The following is a 13,992-nucleotide window of genomic DNA, read 5'->3' as shown; positions in this document are numbered from 1 at the left end:
AACCTCCTAAAAATATTGCTTTATCTTTAATCTCCCTGTTGCTACTTCTAGAATGTTTTGGTGTAAGAGTTTTCCAGTGAAACCAATGTCTCAACTGTACTAACATATTTTTAATCTCATCATTGCCCTCTGCCTTTTTCTATATGAATACTTCATTAATATCTGTGCCAGTATGGGGAATGGCCTAGGAAGATTTGGGAAAGCTTTGATTATTAATATATTTCAAAAGAAAATATTGGTATATTTCAAAATAGTTGTGTTAAAATGGAGGCAGACATGGATGAAGAAAGGACTTGGTTTCTGCCTAAAACAGGCAGCTATTCCAATGTAAATCAACCTAGCTCAAAGTAATTAACAAGTCAATACAGAAGAGCTAGGGCTTCCTCTTTCTAAAGACAGATCTATGTGTTGATCTGGGGGGGGGGAATGGGGCAGGGTTTGACCTTGCCCTTCATGAAAGGAGACACCTCACCACATCTTGCCAGGGGAGGTACCTTACAGGGACGTTCACTAAGGCAGAGTCATGCAAACAAGATGGAGGTCATGGGTATAAAAAGTCCGGTCCACATGTAAGCCCTTTGGTGTACTCATTCGAGTCATCCCCTCATGCCATCATGGCATGGGGCTGTATTTCTATTTTCTGTATTTCTATCTTTTTAATAAACTTCTTTAAATCTTCAGCAGCTGTCCAAGCGATGAATACTTATTCGTAGCTTAGGACAAGAATCCACGGTTTTTCTGTTTGTCTGTTTGTGTGGTGGTGGTGAGGGTATTAATTCGCCATACACACACACCACACACACACTTCACTCCTGCAACAATATCCTTCATTTTTATAATTCTCTTTTAATATCTTGTTCCCAGCTTTAGTTGATTTTTTTGCTTTGGTGATGTATGTATGTATGTATGTATGTATGTATGTATGTATGTAATTTGGTGCTGGGTATTGAATGTGAGCTACACCTCAGTCCTGTATGTATGTATGTATGTATGTATATTTTTAATTTTTGTGGTACTAATGATTGAACCTAGAGGCATTCTATCTCTGAGTTACACTCCCAGTCCTATTTTATTTTGAAACAGGGTCTTGGTAAATTGCTGAGGCTACCTTCAAACCTGTGATTCTCTTGACCCAGGCTCTCAAGTGCTGGAATTACAGGTGTGCGCCCAGTTCTGACTTTATCACTCAAAGCCAGTGATTTAGCTGGGCTTGGTGACACATACTTGTAGTATTTGGGAGGCTGAGACTGGAGGATCTGGGTTCATAGCCAGCCTTAGCTACTTAGGTCCTCCACAACATAGTGAGACCCTGTTTCAAAATAAAGAATAAAAAAAAAATGGGCTGGGGGTATAGTTTGGATGTAGAATGCCCCTGGGTTCAATTCCAAGTACTGCCCCAAACAACAACAGTAACAACAACAACAACAACAACAACAACAACAACAACAACAAAACCAGTGAGTTACATTATGATGTGAGACTATAATGTGCCAATAAAATCATATTTAAAAAAACAATGGTTTCTGTTTAATGTCTCTTCTAATATCCTTTTGTGCCTTCTAAATAGAAGCATATGCTGCCTTTCTGTTTAAGTGAAAATATTTACCATTTGTGATAAATGGGTGATTTTGGTAGAGTCCTATTAGCTTTACCTATTTTTTAGAGTTTTTAAAAATTATGAGTCAGTGTTGAGTAGATTTTTCTCCATTTATGATGCAGATTAGCAGATTAACCAGTTTAAGCCAGATTGCCAACCTCTTCAGACCTGTATTCTTTCCTTTTCTTTTCTTTCTTCTTTCTTTCTTTTTTTTTTTTTTTTTGTGGGTCTGGGGATGGAACCCAGAGGCATTTGACCTCCAAGCTACACAGCCTGCCCAATTTTTTATTCTTTATTTTGAAACAGGGTCTCCCTGAGTTGCAAAGGGCCTCACTAAGTAGCTAAGGCTGTCCGCGAACCGCGATCCTCCAGTCTCAGCCTCCCGAATGCTGGGATTACAAGTGTGTACCACCAAGCCCAGCTTTTCCTTTTCTTATTTAGAGTAATATTGTTTATTTTTTAAACATTGTCCTTATTTATATGTATTATGATTTCTGTTTCCCAAAGAATTATACTTTGGGTATATAACTACCAGTTAGTTTGGTTAGTAGTTTTTTCAGAGGCTAGGAATCAATAGGAAGATGTTTCTAATAAAAAAATTCTACTCATAGAATATTGATTATTGGTAAATCTGACTGTTTCTCTTTTGAGTCTCTTATTTTTAAAAGGTATTTATTACTCATTGTGTATATAAAATGCTTATATTAATAAGGCCATATTTACTTTTTTATTAGTAAAAAGTAATATTTTTTTGTAGTACCGGGGGATGGAACCCAAGGTGTACCTCTGAGCTACATCCCAGCCCTAATTTTTTTTAGTCTTTTTAAAATATTTGAAACAGAGTTGCAAAGGGCCCTGCTAAGTAGTTGAGGCTGTCCATGAATGGTGATCCTAAGGTCTCCTCCTCCCAAATGCTGGGATTATAAACATGCGTCACCACGCCTGGCTAGTAATGATATTTTGATTATTACAGTCAAATGTTAAACTATGTGTTATGTATTTTTTAATGATATATCCAAATCGGTAAATGAAGTAATTCTATTAATATGAAGTTGTTTTAGTTGTTAGCAATTTTAAGTTGCCATCACTTGCCATATGTTTTCTGATTAATTCTGAAAAAGGTATCAACTCAAGATAATTTAATTTTCTAAATTTGAAAGTATTATTCATTTCCAGGATGTGAACAGTTAGAGGATTAGCTAGCAATTATGACTAATAAACTCAGTATATATATATGTATTTTGTTTGTAGAGAAAAACAGAAATCTGAAGCCAAAGACAGAAAAGTTCTAGAAATTCTTCAAGTCAAAGATGCTAAAATACAAGAATTGGAACAGGTTAGTATTATAATAAAATACTTAAAATCAATATATTTGTATGAGGTGATCTGTAAAATTATTAAAATTTTTATACCAATATTAATAAAAATATCAAGGTTATATATTACTATTTTGAAATCATTACTGTCAGTCTATTCTTCAGTATTATATTTTGCTTGTAGCCTATTTTCATTTTTTGAATTTATAGGCTATAGTATTTATTAATTTAAACTCTTAAGGTAATACCTAATTTTATAACTATATATCATTTATTATTTTATTGAATTTTTGCCATGGATCATTAGGAATTGTCATTTACTTCTGAAACTTCTAAGTTTTCCCTTGGTTTTATTTATAGAAAAGATCATTAACTAGTATTCTACTTTATTTTTTGAAAATATGTAGTTTTGAATTAGTATAATTCTGTTTTTTCATATAATTAGGCATTTATAATTTTATGTATGTGTAAAACTGTGTGTGAGTGTATAATCAGTATAGTATATTATTACTGCAATAAGTGCGTGTTTCATACTTCTAGGAACCATTTTAAGATATAAACATCTTTTTTTTTTTTGGTGGTACTGGGGTTCCTGGAAGCCCTTCTACCTCTGGGCTACACTCCCAGACCTATTTTTACATTTTTATTTGGAAACAGGGTCTCCTAAGCCAGCGTGCGCGGCTGGCTTCGAACCTGCGTGATCCTCCTGTCTCTGCCTCCCAAGCGCGGGGATTACAAGCGTGTGCCACCACGCCCGGCAAGATATAAACATCTTAAAAATAACAATGAAAGAAGTTTTTCTGGGTTAAATGGAGGTGGCCTTTTATCATCCATGCTCTTACTTTTAAATCTTTTTCTTCCTAACCAATTAAAGAGTCATGAGAGCTTTTGGTCTAAGGTTGGTTGTTATAAAATTATTTTATTAAAGATCTAAAAGTGAAAGTTAATGTAGATTAGATATTCAATTATTTTTTCATTCTTTTATCTGTATAAATGGTTTCTAAAACATTATATAGATTCCAATGTGACACATTAATTTGAAATTTGTCTTCCCCAAATCTGTTTTTCTTATAGAAAAAATATTTTATACTACAGTAATATTATTAAAATAGCATTTTAATTTGTTTAGGGCTTTGACACTTTTTAATATTCTTTAACATACTTTGGAGTGCTTTAGTGAACATTTCTTCAGTTTATTATAGAATATAGCAACCATTAGAAGTACATGGCCTTCATAAAGAGCATTATATATATTCTCCTTTTATTTACTAACACATACCTATTTTAAGCCATTGGCTCTTACAATTATAGATTAGCAAATTCAGATTCTATAGTGCAGTATGGCAGAATGGAAACCCAGAAAAGAGCTGATGGTATAGTACAAATCCTAAGGCAGCCTGGAGTAGAATTATTTTCTTATCCACGAGCCACAGTCTTTTTCTTAATTCCTTCAGTGATTGGAAGATATCAACCCAAATTGTTGATCATCTTATTTACTCAAAGTCCACTAATTTAATTATGTATTTTGTTTTGTTTGATTTATTTTGGGTGCTGGAGATTGAACCACACCTCCAGCCCTATTTTATTTTTTATTTTGAAACAGGGTCTCACTAAGGTGCTAAGGATATTGATGACTTGCTGAGACAAGCCTTGAAACTGCCATCCTCCTGTCTCAGCCTCCCAAATATTGGTATTACAAGTATGTGTGCCACCACATCTGGCTGAAGTCCATTAATTTAAATGTCAATAACATCTTAAAAGAATTTTCACCACAATATCTAGAGTAAGTACTATTAACTACTGTGACTAAACTAAGTTGACACATAAAATTAATGAAGTGGGTAAAATGAACTGATGTGAATAAGCCTTAAGTGTGAGTTTTTCTAAAATAATTTAAAAAAAATACTTTTATTGGTACATTGTAACTATACATCATAGTGAGATTCAAAGGATACAGAAGTTTGTGCACACATCACTTGGTATACTTCCTTTCACATTGAGCTTCTGTAGACTTCCTAAATATCCTCAGAGATGCATAATGCTTTCAGTTGTATTACTTTATTATTCAACAGGAGCCCTATTGATGTGGTGGTGAGGTGTCAGGGGAGAAATTAAAGCATTCTGTAGTGTTATGATGAAGTCTCAGTTTTCTTTTGAGTTAGGGCCTCTGCACTTTCACCTTCATAATTGCTTCTCAGTGTTTTTTTTCCTTCTTTCTTAGGAGAGATAGGAAGGCTGTAGGGTGCTATGCTTGGGTATTTCTGTTTCCCAGGTTTGTAAAGCTCTGCTGAAACTCCATTAGGCTAAGCTTTGGTAAAACAGTTTTGCTTGAGGGCAGATCATGTTAAAAAGAAAAGAATAGTCTATGCATTTTTGTTTTTTTATTTATTTATTATTCTTTTATTTACACATTATAGTCTCATATCATAATGGAAATCAGGTTGACAGTCACATATACTCACAAAGTATTTGGTGCCCCCCACCCCCCACCGAGTTTCCCTCCCCATCTCCTCTTTCCCCATATAGAGTACAGAGATTGACATTGGTATTTTCATAAATATAGTCTTTTGGTTGAGTGTTTTGGGTGTTCTAAATATAGGATCATGTCATCTGCAAATAGAGATAATATTAATTCTTCTTTTCCTATTTTAATTCCTTTGATATCCTTCTCTTGTCTTATTTCTCTGGCAAGACTTTCAAGGTCTGTATTGATAAGGAGTGGTGAGAGTGGGCACCCTTGTCTTTTTCTTGATATTAGAAGGGATTCTCAGATTTTCCCTGTCCGAAATAATGTTGGCTTGGGGTTTATTGTGTATTGCCTTAATGATGTTAAGGTACATTCCTTCAATTACAATTTTTAAAATTTTAATTTTAATTTTTTTGATACTGGAGATTGAATCCAGGGGAATTGTACCACTGAATTACACCTCCCTTTAAAAAAAAATTTATTGGTGCACTGTAGTCATACATCTTAATGGGATAAAAGATGGTGGAGACATAAGTGTACATATCACCCATTAAGCCCTTTCCCAGTTTCTGCCCCATTCTCTCCCCCTCCTTCCTTCCATTGATTAGTGATTGACTTTGATATGTTTGTTTAAGTACATCATATGCTTCAGAGAGTTTCCCTCTTCTCCTTTCCCATCCCCTCAATTAGGTTGTCTTATTTGCTCATCTGTAGAATCTCCTCCTTTACATTTAGAGTTTCTCCTTTTACCCATTTCTCACTAGCTTTCGCATATTAGGGAAAGCATCCAATTTCTTTTTTGTAAATGACTAATCTCACTTAGCATAAGGTCCTCCAGTTCTATCCATTTCCCTGGAAATGATGTAATTATGTTTTTCATTATGGCTGAGTAAAATTCCATTGTGTACATATCCCACAGTTTTGTAATCCATTCATCTGTTGATGGACATCTTGGCTGGTTCCATAGTTTGGCAATGGTGAATTGTGCAGCTATGAACATGGATACACATGCATTAGTTTGATAGTTTGTTTTCTTTTCTTTGGGGTAGATACTCAGAGTAGTATTGCTGTATCAAATGGTAAGTTCTTCTGAGTATCCTCCATATTGTTTTCCAAAGTGGTTGCACTAATTTATAATCCCACCAATGATGTTTTAGAGTTCCCACTTCTCCACATCCTTGCCAGTATTAGTTGTTGTTTGTGTTTTGAATGATTGCCATTCTAGTGGAGTTAGGTGAAATCTCAGGTGGAGTTAGGTGAAATCTCAGGGTAGTTTTGATTTGCATCTCTCTGCTAATGAGGTTGAGCATTTTTTCATGCATTTATTGCCACTTGAATTTCTTCCTTTGTGAAGTGTTTATTTAATTCACTTGTCCATTTTTTGATTGGGTTATTTGTTATCCTAGTGCTGAGTATCTTGAGTTCTCTATTCTAGATATTAGTCCTCTATTGGAGAAGTTGACAAAAATCTCCCATTCTGTTGGCTCTTGGTTGAGGTTCTTGATAATTTCCTTTGCTGAACAGAAGCTCTTCAGTTTCATGCAATCCCACATTTTGAGTCACCTTTTAGTTTCTTGTGCCTTTCGGGTCTTGTTGAGAAAGTTTTTGTCAGTGTCTGTGTATTACAGTGTTGGGCCTATGCCCTCTTCAAGGAGCCTTACGGTCTCTGGTCTAATTTCCAATTCTTTGATCCATCTTGAATTGACTCTTGTGCAGGGTGAAAAACTGCAGGGTTTTTTTTTTTTCTCCATTTTTCAGCATATGGTTAACCAGTTTTGCCAACACCATTTGTTTAATAGGCTATTTTTTTCAGTGTATGTTTTTGGCCCCTTTGTCAAAAATCAATTGGCTGTAAATGTGTGGATTTGTTTCTGAGTCTTCTAATCTGTTCCATTGGTCTATGTATGAGTTTTTGTGCTAGCACCATGCTGTTTTTATTACAATGGCTTTTTAGGATAAAGTCAGGTATTGTGATTCCTCCTGCATGGGTTTTGTTGCTGAGAACTTCTTTGGGTATTTGGTAATTTAATGTTTTTTTTTTTTTTTTTGTGGTACTGGGGTTCCTGGAGGCCCTTCTACCTCCGGGCTACACTCCCAGACCTATTTTATATTTTTGAAACAGGGTCTCTTAAGCCAGCGCGGCTGGCTTCGAACCTGTGCGATCCTCCTGTCTCTGCCTCCCAAGAGCGGGGATTACAAGCGTGCGCTACCACGCCCAGCTTATTTAATGGGTATTTTGTTGAATCTGTAGATCACTTTTGGGAGTATGGCTATTTTGATGATGTTTATTCTGCCTATCCATGAACATGGAAGATCTTTTCATCTTCTAAGACCTTCAATTTCTTTTTTCAATATTTTATAATTTTCTTTGTAGAGGTCTTTTAACTCCTTTGTTAAGTTTATTCTTAGGTATTTTACTTATTGTGGGAAATCCTGACTGGAAGTTTTTCTGGATTTATTTTTCAGTAGATTTATGATTGATTTACAGAAAAGTTTCTGATTTTTTTTTTTTTTTTTTTTTGTTTGGTGGTACTGGGGATGGAACCCTTCTTCCTCCGGGCTACACTCCCAAACCTATTTTATATTTTTTATTTGGAAACAGGGTCTCTTAAGCCAGCGAGGCTGGCTTCAAACCTGCGCGATCCTCCTGTCTCTGCCTCCCAAGCGCCAGGATTACAAGCATGCACCACCACGCCTGGCTGTTGTATTTTTTTTTTTGAAACAGGGCCTCATTAGGTACTGAGTCTCACTACTTGCTGATAATATTTTTAAACCTGTGTTCCTTCTATCTTAGCCTCCAAAGTACTGGAATTATGGGTGTGTACTACCTCGCCTGGCTTCATTTCTGATCTTAATAATTTGGGTTGATTTCTCTCTCTCTCTCTCTCTCTTTTTTTTTTTTTACATTGGCTAAGGGTTTGCCAATCTTGTTAATATTTTTAAAATAACCAGCTTTTTGTTTTGTTGATTCCTTGGATTGTTTTTTTTTAATTGATTTTTGCTTTGATTTTAATTATCTTCTGCCTTGTACTGGCTTTGGGATTTGGCTGTTTTTGTTTTTCTAAGTAATTGAGGTGTGTCATTAGGTTGTTTATTTGGTTACTTTCTTTCTTTTTTTAATGTGGGCACTCAATGCTATACATTTTCCTCTTAAAACAACCTTCAAAGTATTTCATAGATTTTAGTATATTATGTTTCTATTTTTAATTAATTCTAGGAATTTTTATATTTCTCCCCTTATTCTTTGATCTAGTTCTCATTCAAGAGTATATCATTCAGTCTCCATGTCTTTATAATTTCTTTTGGTCTTCCTATTGTTGATTTCTGCTTTCATTCCTTTGTTTTGAGAAGATTCAGCAAATTATGTTTCATTTTTTTAATGTTCTTGTACTTGTTTTGTGGCCCAGAATTAAATAAATTTTTTCCCCCTTTGGTGGTACTGGGGGTGGAACTCAGGGGCTTCTCTATCTCCAGGCTATTCTCTCAAACCCATTTTATAGTTTTTTTGGAAACAGGGTCTCACTAAGTTGCTGAGAGCCTCACTAAGTAGCTGAGTCTGGCTTTGAGCCTGTACAATCCTTCTGTTTCAGCCTCCAAAGTGCTGGGATTAACATCGTGCTTCCCCATACCCAGCTGAATGTGATTTATTTTGAATAAGGTGTTTTTTTTTTTTTTTTTTTAACCAGCAGAGAAGACTGGATATTCAGCTGTTTTTGGTTGAAATACTACCTATATGTCTATTAGGTCCATTTGCTTTATAGTCTTCTTTAGGTCTGAAGAGTCTTTGCTCATCTTTTGCTTGGAAGGTCAATATAGTTCTGTGAGTGGTTTGTTGAATTCTCTCAATATTTCTGTATTTTGGTGTGCTTGAGACCTGCTGAAGTGAAGAGCTTGTTTTATAGAAGTAGGTGCACCCACATTTGGGGCATAAATGTTTATATCATTATATCTTCTTGTTGGATTGTTCCATTTATAAGGAGTGCCGTGCTTTGTTTCTTCTGATATATTTTAGCTTAAATTTTGCTTTGTCGAATCTGAGCAGTATTATTCCTGTTTTGGGTCTCCTTTTGCATGGTACATCTTTTTCCATCTTTTCACCTTTATCATATGGATATCTTTGCCTGTGAGGCAAATTTCTTGGAAGCAGCATTTAATTGGATTATGTAATTTAATCTACATTGCTAATCTATGCTTTTTAATTGGGGAGGATAGACCTTTAATACTCAGTGTTATTAGTTTTTTTTTGGTGGTACTGGGGTTCCTGGAAACCCGTCTACTTCCAGACTACACTCCCAGACCTATTTTATATATATTTTTGGAAACAGGGTCTCTTAAGCTAGTGAGGCTGTCTTCGAACCTGCGTGATCCTCCTGTCTCCGCCTCCTAAGTGTGGGGATTACAAGTGTGTGCCACCACATCTGGCTTCAGTGTTATTATTGAGATATTACTTTTGTTTTCTTTCATTTTGAATTCTATTTTCTGTTTGATGTAGTGATATTTCACTTCTCTTAGTTGCCCATCTGGTAGAGTTCATGTCTCTTCTGGTTCTGATATTTGCTTCTTTTTTCTTCTTTGCATTTAATTTCTTTAAGTATTTTCTCTAATAATGGCTTGGTAGTCATGAATTCTTTTAGCTTCTGCTTGTCTTGGAATGTTTTTATTCTCCATCAATTTTGAATGATATCTTTGTTGGCTATGGTAGTCTTATTTGGGGATTGTTTTCTTCCAGGATCTGGAGTATATCATACCAGTCCCTCCTGACTTTCATGACTTGGATTAAGAAGTCTGAAGTGATTCTTAATGGTTTGCCCCTGAATGTCACCTATTCTTTTGTTCTCACTGCCTGTTTTCATTGCCTCACATTCAGATCACCTATGTGTTTTTATTTTTTTTTATTTTTATTTTATTTTTTGCTGTATTGGGGATGTTTCTCAGGGGTATTCTACCTTTGAGCTACACCTCCAGCCCTATTTTTTATTCTTAAATATTTGAAACAGGGTCTCATTGAGTTGTTAGGGGCCAAACTAATTAGCTGAGGCTGTCCTTGAACTGTGATCCTTCAGTCTCAGACTTCCAAATGCAGAGATTACAAGCATGTACCACCATGCCCAGCTCACCTATGTGTTTTTGAATGGATTTTTCCTCTCTTCTTTAGGCATCAGGAAGACTTCCCCTCCTTTTCCCTCCTTAATGAATCTTCCATTTGACAGTGCTCCTTTAAGTAAAACTCATGAAATTGTGTACCTAACCCCCCTCCCTCCAAGTCTGGGCTCTCCTGGAGGTTTTTTTTGTTGTTGTTGTTGTTGTTGTTCTGGGGATTGAACCCAGGGACATTTGATCTCTGAGCTACACCCTCAATCCTTTCTTTTTGTTTTGAAATAGAGTTTTTCTAAGTTGCTAAGGGCTTTACTAGTTTCTGGAGCTGATGCCTGATGTTGAATCTGTGACCTTTTTGTCTCAGTTTTCCAAGTACTGGGATTATAGGTATGTGCCATCACGCTCAGCCTTTCTGTGGTTTTTAACTCTCAAATTTGTTTGTACAGATTCTCCAGGAATTTTTTTTATTACAGGTTATGTTTTCCTACCCTGGTATTAGTTACCAGATAGCTTTCTCTTCCTGATCTTCTGCACTGGTAATTTGTTACTCTTTATATCTACTTCTTTCTTCAATTTTGGGGATGTCGGTTTGACCAATGACTTCAAATCTTTGATTGATCTATGAAGAATTATGGATTTTCAATTTGTTTGGCTTTTTTATTATGTGGATGAAGATATGATTACCAAGAGTTTTACATGATGAACTAGGAACTGGAAGTCCCTCCCTCCATTGATTTTTTTGTTGTTACAATGAGTAATAGTAAATAGCTCTTAACTTTAAAGATGTATAGTTTGTGAAATAAAATAACAATTAAAATGGCAGTTATTTTATTCCAAATATTAACTAGTCAAATTGCTATACGTTTATACTCACTATTTTTTAAATTTAATTGTAGAAAACTTTCATATAAGTACAGTCTAATGTTGCTTGCATTTTATTGGTACTAATGTAAAGGAATGTCATACAATTTCTTTTGGTAAAACAGTGCTTTAACTGCCACCATTATAAAATAAGTCATTTAATAAGTTACTGTTTTAGTACTGCACTAAACATGACTTCTAATAACCTTCTAAATTGCATTTAATTAAATGATGACTACACTATAACACTATATCACTTTCTCTTCCCCGTCCTTTCCTCCTTCCCTTTCTCCCTCCTTCCCTCTTTTTTCTCCACCTCCTTCTCTCTCCCTCCCTTCTTTCCTCTTTCTTATCCTTACCCTTACTTTTAACTCCTAGGAAGCTCAGAAATACATTGTGGTTTTCAATTGAAGTTAGTTTTCTTATCCCTTCCCCTTTTTTTGCTTATCATTGTCTTACTTGTGATATCATTTCTCCTCCTCCTCCTCCTCCTCCTCCTCTTCCTCCTCCTTCTCCTCCTCCTCCTCCTCCTCCTCCTCCTCCTCCTCCTCCTCCTCCTCCTCCTCCTCCTCCTCCTCCTCCTCCTTCTTCTTCTTCTTCTTCTTCTTCTTCTTCTTCTTCTTCTTCTTCTTCTTCTTTTCCCTCTCTCTCTCTCTCTCTCTCTCTCTCTCTCTCTCTCTCTCTCTCTCTCTCTCCTTTAGTTAAAAATTTCATGCCCATTTTGAAAGTAGGTCAGTATCAATAATACTGTGTTTCCAGTATTACCTGGTAGTTTTAGGTCTTATGCTGTCCCCACACACATATATTTTATTTTTTTCTTGCTTCATACTTATTACTGTTCTCTTTTTACTCTATAGATTCCTCTTGACCAGGATTTGAATTATTTATTTATTGACTTATATATAGTAAATTGTTTCAGATGTACTTCTTGTCACCCTTTATACTTTATGGCTCCTGAGTTCTTTTTCCTATTTTAATATTTACTCAAGCCAGACTATTAAGAATTTACTTGTTCTAGAAAGATATGTTGAAATGGTTTTATAAAGCTTAATTTTAAAATTAGTTATAACTATATATACCTATGCTTTAATTATTTAATGTATATCATTAAAGCCAGGCATTGTGGTGCACACTTATAATCCTAGTACTTGGGAGGATGAGATAGGAAGATTGTAGGTTTGAGAGCAGCCCCAATAACTTAGGGAAACCCTGTTTCAAAATAAAAATTAAAATTGGTTTGTAGGTGTTAACTCAGAGGTAGAACTCAAAGGTAGAATGCCTCTGTGTTCAATTCCCTTACAAAAATGAAAGCAAAGAAGGAAGGAAGGAAATATGTTGAATTAGTTTAGTTATAGAGATTTATAAAATTTTTAGATTTCAGTTTACCAACCTTCTAATTAAAATGTCATATTTTATTGCATAATCAGTACTGTGGTAGAAAGATACAATATCATGTAACACTCTACTTAACTGACACCTTCCTTTGCTTATATGAGCAATTTGACTAAATGTCTCACTATCCAAAGTAGCATCTTTGTAACATTACTGATTATGCAGTATAATAGCACATTTGTCAAACTAATTATAAGAATATGATTCTTCTGGTTATCTAGTAACTCACCTTATTATGCTGCTTTATTTGCAAATTAGGTCTGTTTTTATAAATTACTAAATTCATCCAACTGCCAAACTTTATTAAGTAATCTCGAAATAACTTGCTATTGGTGTCACATTATCAGTGTCTGTTTAGCTTAATTAAATGGGAAAACCTTTCTAAAAATTTCAGTTGGTTCATTTTTCACCTTTATAGAGTTTAAAGAACCTCCAAAATAGATGAGGGATACTAAAGTTTTGTCATTTCTTCTTTTGAATGAATGATAGATGTTTTTCAAAAAGTCTTAATGTTTATATCTTTGAATTTATCATTCAGTGTCAGTCTTATCCATAAATATTTACTAATCCTGTTTTAGCAATATTATGAGTATGTAAAGAAATAGCAAGATTAGGTAGTAAATTGTACATCAAATGAATAATTAAAGCAAAATAGAAATTTAGGAAAGGCAGGAATTAAAAAATATTGGGATAGTTTGGAAACCTTTCAAAGAGGATGGAGGGACTGGAAGACAAGAGTAGAAAAATGGAATGAATTGTGGGGACAGACCTTTTTGTATATCTGTTATACTATTCAATTGATACCATATATATATACATATATATGTATATATATACGTGTGTGTGTGTGTGTGTGTGTGTGTGTGTGTGTGTGTGTGTATTTTTATAGTGCTGTACTGGGGATGGAAACCAGGGGCATTCTACCTCTGAGCTACACTCCCAGTCCTAGTTTTTAGTCTTTTTATTTTTTGAAAAAGAGTCTCACTGTGTTGCGAAGGGCCTCACTAAGTATCTGAGGCTATTTGTGAACTGCGATTCTCTAGTCTCTACCTCCTGAATGCTGGGATTACTAGCGTGCACCACCACGCCTGGCCGATACCAGATGTATTTTGATATAGTCTAATAATTAAAACAGTTAATAAAAATTAAAACCTATTGAGATACCTTTTTTGTGTGGTATTGGGAGTGGAACCCAGGGCCATTCTACCTCTGAGCTACACCCCCAGCCCTATTTATTATTATTTTTTGAAACAGGGTCTCAC

General features: G+C 35.1%; 1 protein-coding gene across 3 annotated transcripts in view; it reads left to right on the top strand.

Moving 5' to 3' along the window:
- The window catches only part of CNTLN (centlein), a gene marked incomplete at both ends in the record, with an annotated part of 264,859 nt that overhangs the window by 52,707 nt on the left and 198,160 nt on the right, over window positions 1-13,992 (top strand). For all 3 annotated transcript variants that reach the window (XM_080708552.1, XM_080708551.1, XM_080708550.1), the window contains one exon: window positions 2,849-2,933. In XM_080708552.1, the coding sequence (XP_080564678.1) occupies window positions 2,849-2,933 (85 nt within the window). The remainder of the gene's footprint in view (window positions 1-2,848; window positions 2,934-13,992) is intronic.

Source organism: Muscardinus avellanarius (assembly GCF_963383645.1).
Source record: "Muscardinus avellanarius genome assembly, chromosome: 13".
NCBI classification, from domain to species: domain Eukaryota; kingdom Metazoa; phylum Chordata; class Mammalia; order Rodentia; family Gliridae; genus Muscardinus; species Muscardinus avellanarius.
This window is presented reverse-complemented; position numbering and strand designations above follow the sequence as displayed.